This window comes from Siniperca chuatsi, linkage group LG4 (assembly GCF_020085105.1).
Source record: "Siniperca chuatsi isolate FFG_IHB_CAS linkage group LG4, ASM2008510v1, whole genome shotgun sequence".
In the NCBI taxonomy this organism is placed as follows: Eukaryota; Metazoa; Chordata; class Actinopteri; order Centrarchiformes; family Sinipercidae; genus Siniperca; species Siniperca chuatsi.
The window spans coordinates 13,834,357-13,856,672 of NC_058045.1; the positions used below are offsets into that span (position 1 = coordinate 13,834,357).

Below are 22,316 nucleotides of genomic sequence, written 5' to 3' on the forward strand. Positions count from 1 at the left end.
ACAAGAGAAGGAGAAGAAAGAGAATTTCACCTCCGCCTGTCGCACATTAAGATCTATGTGACAGGCAGGATTATGTTTACACTGTGGACACTGACGGTGTGAGGGTGGAGCAGTAATTGTTAGTGTGGCTTACATGTGCAGGAGACATACAGTAAGGAACATAATCCACTAGCTCACCTGCCCCTAAGGTAAACATATTTGTGCTTCCAAAGACCAAGTCCTGCTCTCTCTGTTTGTGCTGTATGTCTATGTGTTACTGCAGGCTGTTGTAAATATGAGACAAACACAGGCTCATTCATCTAGGTCTGACATATTTATTAGATTCATATCTGAATGTACAAGCTAAATTGACGACAGGTAACACATTACTCTCTAAATGAAAAAACAACCCCCCCAAAAAAAATACCAGCATCAGTCCACTAAAAAAAAAAAAAAAAAAAAAAAAAAAGGCATTCTACAACATGGCTGTCTTTCACACCACTTCCCCCACATACACATACACAGAAAGATTTAAAGGTCCAGTGGGTAACATTTAGGAGGCGTTATTGGCATTACTGGGATATAATAAGTATGTTTTCATCAGTGTATAATCACCTGAAAATAAGAATTGTTGTGTTTTCATTAACTTAGAATAAGCCGTTTTTATCTACAGAGGGAGCGGGTCCCCTTCCACGGAGGCTGCCATGTTGCACCACCATGTTTCTACAGTAGCTCAGAACGGACAAACCAAACACTGGCTCTAGATAGGGCCTTTCGCGTTTTTCGTTGCCACCATAGTTTCTCCTACATGCTTGGAACGGGAGGGTGAGACGTGCGGTATTCAGATGGTTGCAAACTGCAATTTCACCGCTTAATGCCACTAAATCCTACATACTGGACCTTTGAACTTTGAAATGGCCTCAGTGTAAGTAACAGACAATGGGATGAAGTAACAATTTAACACCCATCGTCTCTCAATTAAAGTTTTGGGGATACACTGTACAATACAGCACATACCCAATGAGGTGAATGAGGCTAATGTGCAAACTTAATGGCACTTAAAGATGACTGTATTGTACCTCATGCCATTATGCATAACATCACACCATACCCGTAGCTACACTGCACACGCACCACACTCGCAAAGTTAAGGGGAGACACACACACACACACACACACACCAAAAGGTAAGGGTCAGACGCAGTGCTTAGGTTTGGTGAAAGGCGGGATGACATATTCTGACCCCATACACACCCTGACAAAAAACAGCCCTGTTTTTCTCCTCTAACCCTGACTTAAACCAATGCTTCAAACCACTTCAAACAGCTCAAAGTGCTCAACAGATAAAAGCTAAATATCTGTGATCTAAGATGAATGAAACTCTTTCTTTGACGTGTGGCATCCTCTCCTACTGTGGATAACTCCATCGCATGACTAAAAAAAATACATGACGGAGGGATCAAACAAAGACTGCTTTAGATAAATCTAGACCTGTAAGACCATTGCAAGAAAGGAGGCTACTTCACAGATATGAAACCCAGTTGTACACTGGTGGGAAGACACACTTTGGCAGAAAGCATTGAAGAAAAAAGTATCTACTAAAGTATTTACATGATTCACTCATTCAAGTCAAACATTCCAACCTCTTTGAGAGGGGAATAATGTGGTGGCACTTGACACCACCAAATATAAACCAAAAGTGCCTCTTGAAAAAGTGCTTTCAAAATAAATACAATAATCTATGTAAATTGTTCCATAGGCATATATGCAATTAAAGTCAACTCCTGCCCTGAGAAAGAGAGAGACGAGGAGAAAGATAAAATAAAGCATGACTGTCTGGCAAACACTAATGATAATACTGGTTTATTACCACTTTGGTCTTGTGCGCCATGATTTCTATCGTTTAGGATTAGATTGTACAAGTTAAATGTTAATAACATGAAGTCCATGAAGTCCAATCAAACAGGTTTTAAACAACCAGCAGTTTAGTCAGATTATCGAAACAACTTTATTTGGAGACAAACCCAAAGTCATGCCATCAAATTGCTTGTTTTGTCTGACCAATGGTCCAAAACCCAAAGATATTCAGTTTATTATAACATTAGACAAATAAAAGCTGCAAATCATCTTTATGGAGAAGCTGAAATGTTATGTACTGTATGTAATGTTTGGTATTTTTGCCTGAAAAATGACTATCGACTAACTGATTATCGAAATAGTTGCCTAATATTTGTCTGTCGATCAACTATTGGATTAATCAACAAATTTCAGCTCTAGTTGACAATAATTCCTCATTACATAGGACAAGTATGTGCGAACAAATTATATACTAAAAGGTAAAGGTTGTAGCAGTCCATTGTGAAGGACAGTTCTGTTATTATTTTAATGTTCACCTTTGGTTTCTCTTCCTAATAAAATTGGTTAACCTGGTATTTTGTTTAAAACTGATGAATGAAAATAAGACCCAAGTTCTAATAAACCAGAATTATCCTTTAAGTAAATAATACGGAGGACATACTACAGACTACCGACATTCACGCACATGCACACTCCCCAACCTCCATGTAGGAAGCATGTAGCAGAGGAACAGGAACTGATGCTGGGGTAACCGAAACACAGACATCATTATTGCCTCATTTCAACGGTACAACATACACATACAATACACACATTGCAACCTGCAAAACAACTGCCTTTCCATACATTGGATTTATTCCAAAAATAGATATAATGTTTATATATATTGTTTACATTTATATTACGTTTACATGATACCAAGAATAGCCACAACCTAATACAGGTTCAAATTTCACAATATTACATTTAAACAGCTCTGAGGGTGATATGAATTTGTATGTGCACGTCATTGTGTCTTGTGGTTTTTTTTTGTTTTTGTTTTTTGCATGTGTGTATAGATTTGGTTGTGTATACATGGGGCACTATGTGTGTGTGTGTGTGTGTGTGTGTTACACAGGTGTGCTTTCTTTGTATCTGCATACCTCTTTGACCTCCTTTGACCTGAGAATGCACTCTGTACCTCAGACAGAGCTCAAACATACACACACACACACACACACACACACACACACACACACGGATACAACAGCACATACACCTCTAATCTACATGAATCTGTCAGAGGTTTGAGGAGGAAGTGACACATGATGCTCCAAAATCTGATGCTCCAAATTAACAAAAAGAGAGTATTTATGTTCCACATAAACAAAAAAAGCAAAGAAATCTTACTTGGACTGAGAAATGACTTAGGTAGGATGTATGAAAAAAGCCAAATTATTATCACTCACACATTTGCACTAATAAAATGTCTGCCTGGCATGTACTTTGAAATGCTGAAGAACAAAATAGCAGCTAGCTTTGCAAGCATCTTGGCTTTTGTAATCTTGGCTGATTATTTGAATACAGTTTTCTTTACTAAAGTGTAAACAGTCAAATGCTCTGATAGAAAAATGATCTGGGCTGTGATTTAATGCCCAGAGAACAGACATGCTCAAGCAATCTGAAATTCTGATGCTGAATTTATTAAAGGTCAAATTTCAGACTTATTTATTTGTTTTCTTAGGATTAAAGTGCCACAGCTGGTAACAAGTACAGATAAGAGTGTTTTCACTTTCCCAAGTTCAATGGGAAAATCACATTTTGAAATAGTTCATATGTAACACAATTTGGCTTTGGGGGTCTGGCACAACAAAATGTTCTTTAAAACACACATTCCTCTTGGAAGCGTTTCAGTTGTAATTATATCATGAAGGTGCAGGAGAGATCAATAGTACCCATGTGCAGATTTGTGTTATCCAGCATACATACTGTAAAGGGCTGTTTGACCTCAACACTGAGGATCTCCCATTCTTCAGACACAAAAAAGGGCATTGGAGGGCTGCTAGCAGGAAGCAAAGGTGGCATGACTGGGTGTTGAATGGACAGGCATGAAGCGTGTGTCTGCTTGTGTTGCGTCGTTAAGCTGGTCCATTAGCAGAGGGATCTGTCTCTCTGTAAGGTAAACAAAAATAAGCAATAATAAAAACATTACAAAATTCTGAACATTATGAAAATGACAGAAAGGAAAATTCAGACAAGTTTGGTTTTATCTGCCAAGGTTTTGAGATATCTGCCACTGAGACTTACAGACAGAAAAATTACAGTTGAAGAAATCAGTAACATCTCTTTTAAAGAGAGAAAAAAGACCCGTTTGTGAGGATAATCCACAGACCACTGGCAACTTTTTCTTAGCTTCAATAGACAGTTCTCCATTAAAACAGCTGATTTATCTCCCTTGATGCCCCACCAGGGATTTAAAGCATTGGTCTTACTTTATTAACTTGTTATAATGGACATTATGGGCACACTAATTTCAGTTTCATTTCAAAAATAAGTTTTTCTCAATACATTAAGATAACTATGACAATAAAACACTGAAACATTCCTTTAAACAATATTCATTAGTTCATTTGTGGTTGTCATACACACAAATGTACAGCATTTCGCAAAGGTTGTTACCCAAGTTTTAAGACCACTCAGTGTTTATAGCAATACATTTTGACTTGTCATTTCAGGAAAAGCACAGGTGTAACTAATGAAAGTACAGACGGCTTCACTCCTTTTGTACCAGTAGACCATACTGGTACAAATGCAATTCAATTTTAATATCGCAGAAAACACTTTGTCTTGGAGTCATGTAATATGGCTCATTCTTGGGAGGTGCTTTAACCAGGGATTTGAAGCATCTGTTTTGTGTGATGATCTCACCCGACTTTATTCAACTGTATACACACACAAACACACACACACTTACTGTGTGACAGAAGCGGACTGGGTAGCTGGGCTGGCGGTAGCTGGGCTGGGACAGTCTCCATGTTTCTTTCCCTTCTTGCTTTCTTTCTCCTTGCCTTTCCCTTTGTCTTTGATGGAGAGTCCCTCCACTGGCACCTTATCTGCTTCACTGCATAAAACAAATAAAGCTGTAACAAACTAGAAGGAGAGCCAGGGGTTGTCACCTGAACTCATATCGTAAAAAAACAAACTGCAGACGCTACTTTCTGCTATTAGTTGAACTTCACCAGTTGTCTGCTTTCAGCTGTACGCACTGGGCATGGTAATGGCCAGTGCTTCCAATAGCTGGCTGTGACTGACCAAAATCAAAGTGAGTTGGGTACACAGTTGCTAAGGCTTGTGCTAAGGTAGTTACTCTCAAATTACAAGAACAATCTATTTAATTGAAACATGCTCGTAGGTGCACTGTTTGTTAGTAACTTATATGTATTGATTTGTTAGAATGTTGATATGTTGGACTGGTAGCAACTGCTGTTCATGGCATGCTATCTGACATACTGTTAGTAGAGTGGGTCCTCTGAAAGAAAACAAATCATATCAAGTTGAGTTCTATCAATGTTATGACTGAGACAAGAATTATCTCTATTATATAACCACATTAAGTGGTCATATACTGCTCTCATCTTTTGGTGTAATTGCATAAGATAACAAACCACCATTTGATTTCTAATGATGATGCTGAGTAGAGTGTTTCATGCCGCGAGTTGTCATTGAGACCTGTGGTGTTTGACAATTACATGGTCATGTTGAGAATATGGGATAAGCCTGGCATAGGGACAGAGGTTCACAAGTCACTAGTTGTGGGTTAGTATATTTTTGTGATGAATTAGGCTTGTCCTGAATTACGGCACAAGAGATTGTTACATCACATCTTGTTAAATGCAACAAGCAAACAAAAACATGTGGCACATCTATTCTTATGCTGGCCTTTAAAATCCTTCATACAACTTCAGGAAAACATTCCATACTCCAGAGCAGAGGACCTCAAGCACAACATACCGTCTGACTGCTGGTCTGAATACTCTGGAGTCAAGGGCAGATGAGAAAGGAGGGGACAGACAGGAGGAGGGCAAAATCAGAAGAAAAACAGAGAAGGTGGAAGTAAAATTGTGTGGGAAAAAGTTTGGAGGGGAAAGGAAAGGAAGGGCTCTATAAAAGTATTTGAAAGTATAATAGGAGAGGGGGAAACACTACACCAATCGAGACACAGCAGCTGCACATCATTTGACTGTGAGCGTGTGTACCTGCTGAAGACTGCCCTCTCGTTTTTGGTGTCCACGGTGAGCCGAATGGTCTCCTTGCCAGCCCCTGTGGTGATGGTCTCTGTGGTGACCGTCTCACTGGTTGCAGACTCTGTCTTGCCTTCTTCCTCATCGCTGTCTGAGCTGCTGGAGGAAGAGCTGTCTGATGCCACCAGTGGAGCTTTTCTCGCCACACACACACTCCACACACACGCTGCAGAGAGTGAAAGATAGAAGAAATCATCAGACTTTAACATGGATGTGTGCTCATGTCACTGGAGAAGTCAACTCATCACAGAGGTAAAAGATTGAGAGGCAGTAGTTAAGATCTGCCAAATGCATGTGACTCTATAAGCCTTACTGTCACTTTTCTTTGGGTTTATCTCAGCAGAGTTCACCAACTAAAAGATCCCAGGTTCTAAACCAGAGCAAATAAACTTGTTCCAAAATCGTGACAACTTATCACAATTGATGTGTTTGTACATTTTAATGAAAGAGTAACCATACTTAGGCCTGTCATGATATTTAGTTATCGACTTATCGTACGATATATGGACATGATCATTTTTGCTGACCTTGATATTGCCCATTGTGTTTACATGCGTGTTTGTTTACATAAAAATGTCACCAACATTTTAGCCAACATGATGCCAGAATAAAAAGCAGGGTTTTCCCTACCAATATAAGACTTGGGGCGTAGTGCCTAAGTGGTTTTACACAGCGCCTAAGCTGAATGAACAGAAAAAAACTATGCTGAGACACGTTTTGCTGTCATTTCTGGTCGCGCTGCTTCTCTCCTCTCGTCGTCTGCTCTCTGTGTCGGAGTTTCACCGTGGGCGGGGCTCAGGCAGCTCCTCCACACACCCACACACGCACACTCACAAGCCCAAATGGACTTCGTTCAATGCCGCATTCCACAGCTCCGGTGTGGGAACATTTTGGGTTTAAGCCAAATAGAGAGAGCCCATTAACATGAAAAAGCTGGTATGTCGACTTTGTTTAAAAACAGTGGCAACGAAAAGTGGCAATACAACTACCTGTTAAGGAATGAATTACTCTCTATACCCCTGTGGCCAATGTTAAAGATTTATTTAAGTGCAATTTTTGTTAACAGAGCCAGAGAGTCCATTTCATTTCTTGTTTTGGTTATGTGGTTTTATTTATTTAGGATATTTTAATATTTTTTTCACATTCCAATTCCAACGTCTGCACCACAGAACTGAGACAGCCCTTCTCAAAGTCACTAATGACCTTTTAATGAACGCTAACGCGGGCATGTGTTCAATTCTTGTGCTGCTGGACTTAAGTGCTGCCATTGACACTATTGATCTCGGCATTCTTCTAGATAGACTGGGGCACTGGGTGGGCATATCTGGCACTGCACTAAACTAGTTCTCATCTTATTTGTAAATGGTAAATGGACTGTACTTACATAGCGCCTTTCTAGTCTTTCTGACTACTCAAAGCGCTTTAACTACATATGACATTCACCCCATTCACACACATTCATACACTGATGGCAGGTGCCAACTGCTCATCAGTGTTGCTAGGCTGCTAGGCTTTAACCAGGACCAAGAGGTATGATCACATCACACCTGTTTTAGCCTCTTTACATTGGCTCCCTGTTTGTTTTAGGCTTCATTTTTAAGATCTTATTGATTACTTTTAAGGCTCTTCATGGCATGGCTCCAGATTACATTTTAGACCTTTTAATCCCCTATGAACCTTTATGTAGTTTGAGATCTTCAGGCAGGGGTCTGTCTCTTCCTGAGTCCAGGATGAAAACAAAGGGGGGCAGAGATTTTGCCATCAGGGCTCTGGAACAACTTGCCCGAAGAAAATCATCTTCTTCTCTTCTTTCACTTTAATCGGAAAGCATATCCTGATCTTGTATCTGAGCTGTCTGTTTATTTTATTGGTTTTTATGTATTTTATCATTCACTGTGGTAAATAAAGTTTATTATTATTATATGGAGTTGAATAGGCATTGTATACCAATGATGGAGATTGGGGGCATTTTTAGCATTTTGTCTGATTGACAATTGTATTAACGAACATTTACATTTTATATTATCACTCAAATAGCTATGCTGCAGCAACTTACGGTTCTGGTTTGGTTTGGTGTTGTCTGATCCGCTGAGCTCTGAGTCCACCGGAGAGCTGCATCTGGGGCCTGTTTCAGAGCTGGGGACATAAGTCACACAGATAAGAAAACCTGCAGAAAACACAGTACAGCCAATAAACTACTGACACACAGCCATTGCAATTTAAGGGTGACTTCGTCCCCATTATAGTGGCTGTCTATGGTTGCCTGTGCTAAAAAAAAAAAAAATATTGTTTAACTTCAAGCTGTAAATAAATTTCAGATACAGATGCCAACTTGCATTATGTGTCCCAACATTAAATACAAATAATTTACTTTTTCTATTGTTTCTTTATTGTTAGTTTTGAAGTGTTTTTTACTCAGAATGTGTCCAAAATTGTCAATGCTGAGAGAATCACCAGTTTAATTGTATTCTTCAACTTCTAAGTCTAAGGCTGTGTGATATAGGCAAAGTATCATGATATTTATTCTAATGTAATTTATTCTCAATTAATTGTCACCACAATTTCTTTACTGAGCCTTTTTTTATTGAGGCTCAATAAAGAACCTCAATGTTTAGTTTTAGAATTACTGAGAGGGTAATGCAAAATTATTATTAGTATATATATTATCACAATAGTTTTATCAAAACTAAGCTTTAAGATGGCTTAACCCTCAAAGACAAAACCCACCAAATACTAATCTTATCCATATGCTTTAAAAAGTCAGGTAAAGTGGAGTTTTCTCATCTTTTCAGTGGTATCACATGTGCCTCGTTTAGACATTCAGAGGCTCCGTAGTGAACGTTGTTATGTCGTCATGTTCTGCAGCATTGATTCGGAAGGAAACCCACGTACTTTCTTTTTCTAAGCCAATTGGCAATGGTTGAAGTGCCACCCTCGTGTCCCGATTGGTTCAAAACTTTAATGTCCAGGCTTACATTTCTCCATGACATCATCTACTCCACCAATCAACGTAGGTGTTGTACTTTTGAACCACCAATCAACAAGTTTTTTGAAAATTTGAATAAACACAGAGGGAAACTAAGATTTGCACGACAGAGCGCAACCCAAAGCAAAAACAAGATGGCAAAATGACTGTGCACACACACCCAAGTCACTAGGCGACGTTGCAGTGGAACCATCAGATTCTGATGCAGACAGCTGGTGCAGCGAGGAGGAGTACAGCCAGGGAATCGATCCGTTCGAAGACATCCTTCCTTAGAGTTTTCTAATTGATGGCCATTTGCCGTAATTTTGTTATAAAGGTCAAGTCAAAAAAATCTGCCGCACACTAACAAAGCTCAAGACCCACTAGATCAGTGTTCTATTTATTTTCAGTAAAAGACATGGCAAGCAACGTATTGCTTCATCAGACTTGCCCTTTTTGTAGATTGTTATAAGGTTGTTTATTTTAGATGCATTGCATAACAATTCAGTTGCTGAAGTCTGTGTGTGTGTGTGAATATGAGATAGGATGACAAACCCACTGGAGAAATAAAAGCAATAAAGGAATAAAAAGAAATTTGAACACATTTACATCTGTATATTTTCTTCCCTTTTTATTTTAGTCCAGAGGATGACAGGGGGGATGCACTGTCCCCATCAGCATGCCTCCTGCAGACATTGAGACTGAAGAATGTGTCCAGGAGGGTCCAGGCTGCCAGCACAGGAGACAGAGGACCACACCATACCCAGAAAGGGGGCAGGGAGAGACAACACCTCATGCCCCAGAGGAGCCAGGAGCTGGGTGGAATGGACCTGAGGTGAAAGACACGGTCCAGGAGCTTCCACACTTTTCCCCCAAAAGAGCCCCTAGATTACAGAGTTTTGTGGGTGTAACGTACTCTCCTGCACACATTTTCAGACAGTTTTTTGTGACAAAGCTGTCAAGATGATCTGTCACAACACCAATATTAATGCAGAAAAGGAGCATGCTAAGGGAAAGATGTTTGTTAGGGAAGAGCTGAAGCCTGTCAAATTCCTGATGTATGTGGGCCTTATGATTTATATGGCAAGAGTTAGAGACTACTGGAGGAAGGGATCACACCTAAGTCCTAATGACCAGAGACAGGTTCATGGCAATTAGCAGAACCATATACATGAGCAACCCAGAACATGACATTGAGAATGACAGGAAGATTACGATTATCTTCACCGTCTCCACCATAAAACAGACATGCAAGGCATTGTGGCAGCCTAGGAAGCAAATTGCCACTGATGAAAGAATGGTTGCCACGAAAGCCAAAATTGGACTAAGACAGTACATGAAGGCCAAGCCAACTAAGTGGAGTGTGAAGCTTTTTGTGCTTGCAGACTCTAGCAATGAGTATACCAGCAATTGTGCTATTTACACAGGAAATAGGCATTTCATTTCAGGGCAGGGTCTCTCACATGATGTTGTCAGCAGCCTCATGGATGCATCATTCTTGGGGAGAAGTTATCATTTGTATGTTAATAACTTCTACACCAGCCCAAACCTTTTCAGTGATTTGTATGCCAAGGGTTTTGTGGCATGTGGTACGTTCCACAGTTCACGCAGGAATGTACCAAAAACAAACAAACACATGCACTGATATCACAGAACCCCAGGGGCTCAATCTGATGGATCAGAGAGCAGCAACTGTTGTTTGTGAAATGGATGGACAGGAGAGAAGTGTCTGTGTGCTCTACCATACACCAAGCCTTTGATGGAGATACTGTCACCAGGAGCGTGCATGACAAGGAAACTAGGAGATGGCAGAAAAAAAAGCATCACAGCACATTGTTGTGTGGTGGACTACAACAAATACTGGTGTGGACCTTTCTGACCAGCTTCTCCGGTATTACTCCGTGCACAAGAGGTCCAACAGGTGGTACAGGACACTGCTGTATCACTTCATCGACATAGCTGCAACAGCTATATTTTGTACAGATATGTCTCATCAGAGTCAGTGCCCATGTCTCACAGCCAGTTCATGGAGACAGCTCCTCTGTCTGCAGAGGTATGTCGAGTCCCAAAAGGCAGTGATGTGCCACCCAGAGGGGCACAGTGCTTACCTGAGTCACTGGCCTGTGTGGATGAGGAGGAGGAGGAGGGAAGTTCCTCATTTGAGAGATGGAAGTTAGCAGACACTGCAACAAAGGTGCGGCGGTACTGCGTGCTCTGCAAGAAGCGCTACATTTGGAAGAGTGCGCAATGTGATGTGGCACTGTGTCTTGTGGCCCACAGAAACTGCTTCAGTCAGTGGCATAGCGGCAGGGAGTCACAAGGCACATAAAACTCAGGACTATCCTGACTGACTGAATCCAGTCTGATTGTAATATAATATAAATACTTTGGATATAGTTTGTGAAGATCATTTAGACTATTTGTATTTTGTTGCACATTTGATTGACTGAATTGTGGAGAATCTTACCGATTTAACAATGTGTAGCATTTCCATATTGACAAAAGTTTAAACATTTATATTTGTATGCATGATCTAAGCAGCTTATAACTAGCTCAAGCAGGCGACGCGATGGGCTTTAAGAGGTTTTATACATCCAAAGTACTTCTATAAAAACCAGACCCGGCGTCTAATTGAGACGTTTGTCAAAACGTCTATCCACAACCAGCCAGTAAATGGGACTCTGCGTTTAATTGGGACTCGGCTTTTAATTTAAGTTTTACAGTAATAACCTTTCTATTTACTCTCTGAACTTTTTTGGAGACATCCATGGTCAGTAAATGAAATATAGGAATACACCTGTTTTTCACTGAAAACGCCTAGGATAATATAATAAATGGCTGTAACTTGCTTAGGAAAGGTTAGATGTAGACAAAAATTAATCTTTCTGTCTGAGTTCACAGTAAAAAACACATTTTTTTTTTTTAATTCTGGTAAATTCATCCATTCTCAGACAAAGCAAATGTAAAATTGGGACTTTAAATGAACCAGGCTGAAACTTAAGGCTCTCCTGAATCAAATGATGTATGGCAATTGATGCTGACTGCTGGAATAGGTTAGAAAAACAAAATAAATACAGGAGAGTCAGACATCCTGAAAATTGTTCTAGGTCTTTAAGGGTTAAGGCAATTTCTCAAATAAGATCCTCATATTTAGACCACACCCAGACTCACCAACAGAAAGGCTGGAAGTCGGTGAACTTGGCCCATCCTTTCTCCTCTGCGGCAGCTGGTTGGGAGTCTGGAATGTCCCAGGCTGAAAAGCCCGCTCCTGCTGCAGGAGCCTTTGAGTTCACCTCCCCAAAGTCTGCTATCCAGCCAGTGCCTAAGTATGAAAAGCACCACACACTCTTCATAAGACACTTGCTCAAAACCTGCTTTAGTCCTCACATATAAGTTAAAACAATTATGCATTACTATACAATATGACATTTCTCACTCTTTGTTGCCTCGGTTTGGCCCTGGCTTGAGAAAGGATCCAGGGCATCTTTAAGATCCTCTCCCTCCTCAGAATCTGACTCTGCTGCTCTGTCAGAGGCCTCAGCGCCAGAAGCTGCTGTCCTATCACAAGCTTTACTGGCTACTTGGCTCTTGGATGATCGCGACCCACCAAACCTTGAATCAAACAAAATATTTTAGTATGTTTGATTGAGCAAACACAATTAATTCACATACATGTTGAAATAAATCATTCCAAAACATAATGTTGAGAGCATCTGTATTTACTGTAGTGTGTCTACCTGTTACGGGACTTAGTTTGTGTTGAAAAGTTGATTTCTTTCTCCTCCCAAATGTCCTCTTCATCATCATCGAAGGACTGAATCCTCTCCTTGGAGCAGGCCTCAAACACAGCTGTATTAGCCTGCAAAGGACAGGTGGACAAATGAAATGTGTTACATTTAATCAGTGTACATCACTATTCATAATGCTGCATAACAAATGCTAAGATGAAGGCTAAACCTTGAACCTGAATTAATCAATATTTTTGATTTTAGCATTGAAACAAATGTAATGTAAAAGGAGGGTAAACCTGTCTGCGGGATGAGTAAGTAGGCAATTGTAAGGTGGTGTTATATGGTGGCTGTGTGTTTGTTAGGTTGTTTTGATTTTTTCTTTTTGGCCCCTAGTGGCCATAAAATTCGTTGATGCAATGTTAAGAATTAACAAAGACATTTACAGCCCAGAAGCATTACAGAAATACAACTTCATAGAACAAATGAGGGAATACATTTGTATGAAGAATCTAAATAAACTCACACTGTCCTGGCCTGCATCAATGTTGATATTGATCTCTGCAATTCGGTCAAACGTTGCCCTGCAATAACAGTAGAAATCACTCAACTGACACACAACAACAGTAGTTCACTGTCATACAGAGAGTAATGTAAGTTAATTTACCCAATGCTGTCGTCATGATCAGTAAACTCTTCATCATTGAAGCCAAACTGATCCACAAAGTTAGCTGTCATCTGCTGGATCTGGTAGTCTGAAAAGGCCTAAAAAACACATCACAACTTAAATTAGACTACTATCTCTGATAACAGAAGCCCTCTATATTTTTTGTTTTTGCTCTTATGTATGGGTACCTGCTGTAGAGTCAGTTCTTTAGGGAAGGGGCTCTCCATATCATCTTCTGAGGAAGGGCACGGGTTTCCACTGCCAACCTGGACAGGGAAAAACCACCACACAATGGCACATTTGGAGTTTGAATGTGTGTGTAATTACACACAGCTTTCATATACTGTAGATGAGCATGTGTGTGTGTTCACCAGGTCTATGGTGTTCTTCCTATTGGTCTCTGACAGGGTCTGGTCCACAAATGTTTCCCAGCGCCCTCTGTAGTCCTCAGGGAGATCTACATCCAAAAACACAACAGTATTAAGAAAACAATATTCAAGTGGAGTGGGTGAATTCCTTGTTTTATAATCACTTTTTTCCACATAGGAATGTGAGTGCACATCTCCACACACACACACACACACCTGTGATGAGGCTACTAATCTGTGTATGAACCGGGCCCTTCTCCAGGTTGTGGACTACTGTGTTGGCAATCCTGGTCAGATGTCCCATGTACCCTCTTCTCATGCCACCTTCTGACCTGAACACAGAAGTAACACACTTAGGGAACCCCATAGGCTACAGCCTACAGCAAAAACAACATCATGCCTTAATTTCAAAGTTCCTTACTGTATTTTATCATTCTCTTCCCAAGCCTCTAGAATCCTCTGGACAAGGTGGCAGTGCTGAAACAACTTGTGAGAGACAAAGATACAGTCAATCAATTGCTTTAATTAAAAAAGAACCAGTATATCAAATGCCACTTAAGCCTCTTGCTTCAAACACAAGCAGAGACACCTACATGAGTCACCATTAGATTATGTGCAGAGTTTTCAGGGGTGACTGGAGGTTCAGAAGGGGTTTCAGTCAAAGCTTGCTCTTGTGAAGAATCTTGATGAGGGTTTGATTTTTCCTGGAATCCCAAGCCAGGCTGAAGTCTCATTTCATGGGCACAGGGCCGGAGGATGGCAGCAACACAAAGCTCCACTTGGAGGTGCAGGAAGTTGTTCCATGTATACTTGAAGAACAAGTCCTGAAAAAAAGTCATACATTTTCCAATGGGACATTTAACATCTGCCACTTTCTCAACATTGTACTATGAAAATGCAGCATGTTTGCTCATCTCACCAGAAGCAGGTCCATTGTATTGAGTCGGCAGAGTTCCTGTGCTACGACCGTGTGGCTAGCAGAACTGGTATACAGCAGAGAGGCCACTAGTCTGGCTACATGCAGACGTGTGTTCCCTAATGGTTCCTCCAGCACACCCAGACTAGTCAGCATGGGATTTCGCTAAAAGTGCACAGATAGAAGAATTTGGGAAACAACAGTCAGGTTTAGCAGAGTGCTTTTAGTGCAAGCACTGTATAGATTATCTAAATGGCAGAGAATCAAACACTGAAGAAAGGGGTTGTTGCACAGCAAAAATGAGAACATGCTTGACAAGGTAGCATGTTCTCTCCCTCTGCAAGTGAAAGAGCTTGTCCTTCTGAGTTTTGGTGTGGGACAAGCCCTTTCTTCATGTATTTATCATGTGTACCATGTTATCACTACAACTGCTAATATTAAGGACCTACAGATGATTATATCTTTGTTTATGTACCTTGGGTGGCTCCAGAAGTAGCTGGTGGAAGTGTATCAGGTGTGGTTGGATGGCCAACAAAATGCTGCTGTTAACAGTGTAACTTCTCTCAAATCCCTGAGCATCCATTACACCATCCACCCTGTCATAAACACACACCAAACACATAAAACAGGAAACGGACAGATAAAATGTTTAATAAATGGTCACACGAGTGAGACGTGACTAGCTTCAACTGGAGACAATTTTAGAAAAATAATAGAGGCCAGGGGTCAAATGAAAAATGACATTAGCGATCCTTATAAAGTAGACAGTTTTATTTACACACAGTTTGAAATTGCTTTAAAGTCTCACACTCACACAGGCCTCCTGATTTCCAGTAATGTGAGAAGAACTTGTATCCCATTGATGATACAGCTCTCAGTACTCTCTCCTGAGAACATATTCTGTAACAACTGCTCCACACACTCCTGCCTGCAGAGACACAATGGAGTATGTCATCATCTCCACATCCTGTAAAGAGAGTGCAAACGTGTTTGTGTGTGTGTATCTGTCTGACTTACGACTCCAGCACAGTCAGCAAAGGGTCAGGCTGTGAAATCTCTTGGAGCTGATTGGCCTGGTCTCTGCTCAGACGAATGATGTCGCACAAAGTCTGAGATGCATTGGACTGCCTCTGTGAGAGAAAAAATACAAATACACATATTGAAAATTGTCTATTCAAAAGTCTGTGAGTTCTAGTGATAGTATGTTTTATCAAAGAAATTAGTTACTCGTTAATATAAAAATAATGAATTGCCCTTCTACCTCTTCATCTCTCTCAGGGTGAATGAGCTCTATGAGTCTCTGGGCCAACTTCTCTTCATTCAGCCACTGTTGAGAAAAAGTATCACATTACAACTGCAAACAATATTAGCATGTACTGTGTAAAAGTATGAATGTTGGTCCATTTGTCTCATACAGTAAGTGTCTCGAGCCGAAGAGGGGGTGGCTCCACACAGCTGATAAGTCTTAGGAGCACATCCATCATGGCTGATGTATCAATATGCTTCAGGACCAAGGAAAGGAATCCCTCCTTCCGTCGCAGGAAACTAAGCACCTGAACAAATCAGAGGAAACACCATGACACAAAATACAAGACTGAAAATTGTTGTCCAGACTCAAATTAAGAAAAGGACATGTGACCTGGCTGTCAAAAGTTGTCATTGGGATTATTTTTTAGATAGAAAAAAGATTATTGTGAGTAAGTGAGATATTGTTTCTGGAAAGACATGTTGCTGTTCAGTTTTTTAATTTTTCAGTGATTTCAGCAGCACAAATTAAAATCTGCACATGCAAGTACAAATGCTCTTTTAATATGTCAGTTTCTACGTACAGCACAGACATCTCAGCAATGCCTTATGCAATACTCATTTAGCTTCAGGGTCAAGCCTTTTAAACATGTCACCAACAATAAATGTCAATCAATTCATTACCAGCAGGTGTATCAAGCAGCTGCCTCTGGGTAAGATAGGTGTCCTCAGAGTTTCCTTGCCTTGTTTCAAAGGGCCACTTGGCAACATTAAATCTGAGAAGTGCATTAACTAAACCCAAGTACGCACACATAATCACAAACTATAGATTATGCAAACTTTACATCTCTATACAATTACTATCCACATATAAGCATACATACGTAGTGTAAAGCAAGTATATAGCTGTGTGAACAATTACATTCAAAACCTTTACACATAAAAATGAAAATATCACTAATAGTAGTGGTACGAGAGAAAATATGTTTTTCTCTTGATTTTGGTATACAAGTGGCAACAACATCCACAGCAACTTTCATTCAGTCCAGTGATTTGTTTTTGAGTTAAGCATCATAGACCAAAGTGATGCTCAAGGTCACAGTGGTCACCAGAATCATTTCAAATCATCCCCCTGGAACATAAATATAAATTTCAAATTTCAGCTTCTGAGACAGTTTTCAAGACATATTGGTCTGAACTAACAAGCTGGTCAGATGGACAGGCCTACTGACCTTGACATCCTCAGGCCCTGCCACTAACAGGGTAAAACCTGAACTATGTGCACTGCTTTGTGTGTTTGAACATCTGCGTGTTGGCATTTCAAGAGAAATAAAACTTTACAGCAATCTTGGATCAGAGTAATTCCTAGTGTGAGTAGTTTCCATTATCTTGCTGTAAGCACCCCACACACTTTGTGAATTAAATCACGACAACACAAAAACATAGCTGTCATCTTCTCTGAGCATGCCCTTTGATTTAGCTGTGTGAGTGTGTGTGTGTGTTTGTGTTACCTGCTCAGTCTTCCGTGTGATGAGGTTCCCAATTGTCTTGCTAAAGAAAGATGCCAGGAGGGGGTTAAGTGGGGACGGCTGCTCCAGGAAGGCATACAGAGTTTCCAGCAGAGGCTCCTCATTACCTAGCTTATCATTGATCACTCCCACATCACATGTCAACAGCTCACATGCTATATTTGAATACCTGTAATAAATTAAGAGACACACCTGGCAGTAAAACACAGCAGAAAAGAAACCAATTCTTATTTTCTACCTTATTACATTTAGTGTGCTACAGTGAACTGGAGAAAAACTATATTTTGTGGAACAGGATTGTGCTGATTTTGACAGGTTGATTGTCCAACAGACAATTAAGTAGTTTTACATTTTAAATCAATGGTTTTGTTAAATAGCTGGATCAAGAACCATTTTTTTCCACAAATCTTAACCCACTCAAGCTCTCATCTTTACTACAAAATGGCAGGTAAGAGATGAAGTGCAGCACCAGCAAAACACATTTGTTTCCTGGATACAGTATACTACATCAGCACATTCTACCCAACCACCTACTTGAAGCGCTTGGTCTCCTCTACACCAGCAGGGGGCTCTGTAGTAATCATGCGGACCAGCTCCTGCATGCACTGGTCATGGCACAAGAACAGGAGAAGTCTACAAATCCAGAATATTGAGAAAAGAAGCACCAGCAGGAATTACTGGAAACTGAAATGTAATAATATTAATGTGCTGCTGATATGCTAAAGCTAACAATAAACTGACCTCCTGTTCTGGGCCTTGCACTCCTGCAGCACATCTTCCTCGTCCATGAGCTCAGTGAGCGTGACATCCTCCTTATCCAGTAAAGCCTCCAGATGAGAAGATGTGTGTAAGTCAAACTTCCAAAACATGGCTGATGTCACCGGCACGTACACTGTTGACCCAAAGAGGATGTGGCTTGGTGATCAGTATCATGCCCACGTAGCATACATGTACAAGTTAATGGCACCATTTTTTACTGTGTGCTGAACAATTCCTTTTGTGATACAATATACTGTATGTATGTATGCTCTTACGTTTGAACAAGGAGTAGTATCCTCAGTCAGATCTTGCTAAACAGTCATTTGCTTTATTGACATTGCATGGCCTGGACATCAATTAGCATCAGCAAATTCAATGAAGACACAAACACACCCACTTCACTCATACTAACAACAGACACACAAACACAGGAGAGATTGGCTTCGACCTGGTAATGAGAAATGAGAAAATGAGAAACAACAAACGTTACACAATCATTTCCAGGAAGATTTGCTCTGTCTTCTTTAGAAGTAGAAGATGAGTTAAAGTCAGCCTAAGTGCAGAGACTAGGCTTGCACTCCTCTCTGGAAAGAGCAGGAAGCAATGCAACTGTAATTTAATTAGTGCTGCACATCTGTATTGACATTACCAAGCTTGCTTTGAGAATGGCCTGGCACATACAGTTACATCATCAAATAACGACTGGAGTAAGAATAATGTTGAACAAAACAAATCCCCTGCAGAAAGACACTTAGCTTCAGTGTGTCATATGAATACTTGTGTTTAAAGAAAACAAATGTGCCAGCCAGGGAGTTGGGGGAGGACTATTGACTTACTTACTTGCATTAGCTGACATCTGTGTTACAACAAAGTGCAAACTTGAGACTGAAGTGTGGCGATGATGACAGCTGAACACTATATGATGCAGGCAGGAGCAGTCACTGACCAATGGCTTTTAGAGAGGGATCTTCACCTTACATCCCCCTGAATCAAATCAGACTACAGTTACAGTAAAGAATCCATCTTAATAAAATTGGCCTATGATTCAGTCCATTGTCCATTAGATTGAACAGTTGATTCCTATGGTGAACATGCCGCTGATAAAACATGTGTTTGTCTAAATTGTGGGCAAGGCCCCGCATGAAAATGAATATGATCTATGATGATATGATATATGAAAGTAAGCAGTCACAACATTTGAACAGGTGGGTAATTTATAACGTTTAACAGCGTAAAATGAGGCTTGAACATAACTTGCTAATTTCTAAGCACCATTCAAACTGATTGCACAACATTAACGATCTCTGAAAGTATGCTGCCCTAGTGTACTCATCCCTTCAATAATCATGTTGAGGCTAACGTTAAACAAACAGGTGTTTTAGAGCTCAGACTATGAACTTCAGGAATTCATCCTTACCCCATAAGTTAGCTAATGTTAGATATTGATTTTACATTTCAAACAACAGCACGACCATGGTCAGCTTTAAGACAGGCCTTTCTAGTGTCCTAAGCATCAGCTTGCAACGGTTAACGTTACTGTTAGCTATTAACGGATATTAACCTTAGTTAACGTTACAACAGGGTAACAGTCATATCAGCGTGAATTAAGATGAATTCGCTTATCCAGACAGTTATCGTAACTTCACGTTATCTTATGTCCTGTTACCAACCTCTGTCTGTCAGTAACGTTAAAGGTAACGTTTCCAATGCTTAACGACGGTGCCTTTCACTTGCCTTGCATGCAGATTGTAAACCAGCCCGCTAGCAATGTTTCAATCGTGTTGCTAACGTTACCAAACTATTTCAATACGGTACAGGTAGCAAACCGTGTTTAGATCAAAAGCTAACATTGGTCAGTCGTTTATCACTGCTGCGTGGGTAGGTGGGACGATGTCCTCCTGATTCAGACCTAGCGTTACCGTTACCGTCCTCCGACCACTTGACAGCGAGGCAGCTCGCACAGGTTTTACGTTAGGTTACTTTTTTTTTCTCCCAAAAGACACGCGACTGTTACCTTTTATCCATCATTTTATCAGTAGTCATCTGCAAGCTGAACGGCAACTCGACGACTTTGGCTGTCAGGTCACCCGGAGGCCATAGCTGGCTATTCACGACTGCGTTGTTAGCTTGATGATACTACCCTTTCCCGGTTGCGATGTCATTTACAGTGCCGTTACGCGGTGGTTGGCCTGCCGAGCGGCTGTGTTGACACTGTGCAAATTATAATTCAGCAGGCAGGCAACAAAAAATCTGTCAGATTTGAAAATCAAAATGGCGGATACCTAAAACGTAATCAAAAGTTCGGCTGTCCATCAACTGTGTACCGACTCTGTTTATTTGCTGTCACCCTGAAAATTGCTGGCAGGAGCTGGGTGATCCGGCATCAAGTAACGTTACTGCAGTAAAATGTGATATTCAGATTCATAACTCTTAAACAAAACCTTCCTGTGTAAGAAAAGTAAACTCCCTTTAATTTTCTAACTGTGGTAAAGAAGATGCAACAAAATTAATTTAAAACAAATTATTTCAGTATTACAAGAAATTGCTTTGGTCTCTGGCTATGGACACCTGACAGTGTTTAGGGACTGTCGTTCTCTTTCTTTTTTGAAAAGATTTTTTTTAGTGAAAGATGCTCAATTTACAGTGTCATTGCAATGTGTAAGATACATAAACATCCATTCGTGCATGGGAAAATATATTTAAAGAAATGAAAAGAACAAATACACATATGTATACAGATACACGCAAATGTATTTGTAGTAAAAAGGATACATAAACTTAATATAGTATAATGTATAGTATAATGACATATACTGTATAACATATTACTAATAATAAACCTAACCTGTTGTAGTGGTAATGAATGAAAACAGTAAATATTATATAAAAGAACAATATTATTAACAAAAAAAATATTAAATAAAATAAAAAATAAAGTAAATAAATATACATACATGTCAGATTGAGGTTCATGGTTTTGTACTGTATTGTCCAATCGTAGAAAAGGTTTCAGTCGTAGTCATCTGGACACTGTTTTCAGAATCAAGACGTTTCGGCTCCCATCCGGAAGTCATTCTCAATTGTGAAAAAATTGGACGGGAACTGGAAATTCCCTGCCTTCAGGAGGGAATCTGCCTGAGTATCTGTTAATAGCTAGTTTCACCTTGGTCCTTTGCTGCAAGGTGGAGTCCTCCTGCAGTCTTCTCATCACCGCTGTCACTGCTTCTGAGGTTGGGATGCAAGTGAACAAGGTGGTTGTGTCGACACAACCACATATCAAAAACTTAAAAGCGATCCAACCAATGGCTACAAGAAGAAGGTTATAGACTGTCTACAGAAGCTTGAGAAGGAGGAGGTGATAGACAGGCCTCTGTACTACAGACTATACCCTGGGGAAGCCATTCCCTGCATCTATGGCCTTCCCAAAATTCATAAAGAGAATATTCCACTCAGACCCATCGTTTGCAGCACAGATTCCATCACATACAACTTAGCCAAACATTTGACTACAATCTTGGCTCCGTTGGTGGGGAACACAGTACATCATGTGGAAAACACACAGAAATTTGTGGACAAAGTGAAACATCTCCAGTTGGACCCAGATGACGTTATGGTTTCTTATGATGTAGTGTTCTTGTTCATTTGCATCCCAACCTCAGAAGCAGTGACAGCGGTGATGAGAAGACTGCAGGAGGACTCCACCTTGCAGCAAAGGACCAAGCTTACACCTGAACACATATGTAAACTATTAGACATCTGTCTCAACACAACCTACTTCCAATTCCGGGGACACTTCTACAGACAGATTCACGGCTGTGCTATGGGCTCTCCGGTCTCTCCCATTGTGGCCTGTACATGGAACAGTTTGAGAAGAAGGCATTATCCTCGTTCTCGGGCACACCACCAAGTCATTGGTACTGTTACGTGGATGACACCTTTGTGAAAATCAAGAAACAAGACTTGGAAGCGTTCTCAGAGCATATTAATACGGTGGACCCCAACATCAAGTTCACGCGTGAGGAT

At 40.4% G+C, this 22,316-nt stretch overlaps 1 protein-coding gene across 6 annotated transcripts; it reads right to left on the bottom strand.

The window, feature by feature from the left end:
• Nucleotides 1-300: 300 nt before the first annotated feature.
• ppp6r2b (protein phosphatase 6, regulatory subunit 2b) lies at nt 301-21,002 on the bottom strand. 6 transcript variants are annotated; one of them, XM_044194733.1, is made up of 27 exons: nt 20,308-20,998; nt 19,134-19,277; nt 18,569-18,741; nt 18,276-18,426; nt 18,069-18,167; nt 17,517-17,703; nt 16,176-16,313; nt 16,022-16,087; nt 15,778-15,890; nt 15,575-15,688; nt 15,236-15,356; nt 14,764-14,925; nt 14,438-14,668; nt 14,266-14,330; nt 14,061-14,176; nt 13,848-13,933; nt 13,665-13,742; nt 13,477-13,574; nt 13,336-13,393; nt 12,819-12,940; nt 12,518-12,693; nt 12,253-12,403; nt 8,173-8,252; nt 6,072-6,282; nt 5,827-5,850; nt 4,790-4,936; nt 301-3,987 (listed from the first exon to the last, which is right to left on the bottom strand). In XM_044194733.1, the coding sequence occupies exons 4-27, from the start codon at nt 18,401-18,403 to the stop codon at nt 3,954-3,956; spliced, it is 2,805 nt and encodes a 934-aa protein (XP_044050668.1). In that variant the 5' UTR covers nt 18,404-18,426; nt 18,569-18,741; nt 19,134-19,277; nt 20,308-20,998; the 3' UTR covers nt 301-3,953. The 6 variants fall into 6 exon arrangements, with proteins under 6 accessions (XP_044050668.1, XP_044050669.1, XP_044050670.1 ...); XM_044194734.1 differs by lacking the exon at nt 20,308-20,998 and adding an exon at nt 19,964-20,295; XM_044194735.1 differs by lacking the exon at nt 19,134-19,277 and having other exon boundaries at nt 14,447-14,668; nt 20,308-21,002.
• Between the last annotated feature and the right edge of the window lie 1,314 nt (nt 21,003-22,316).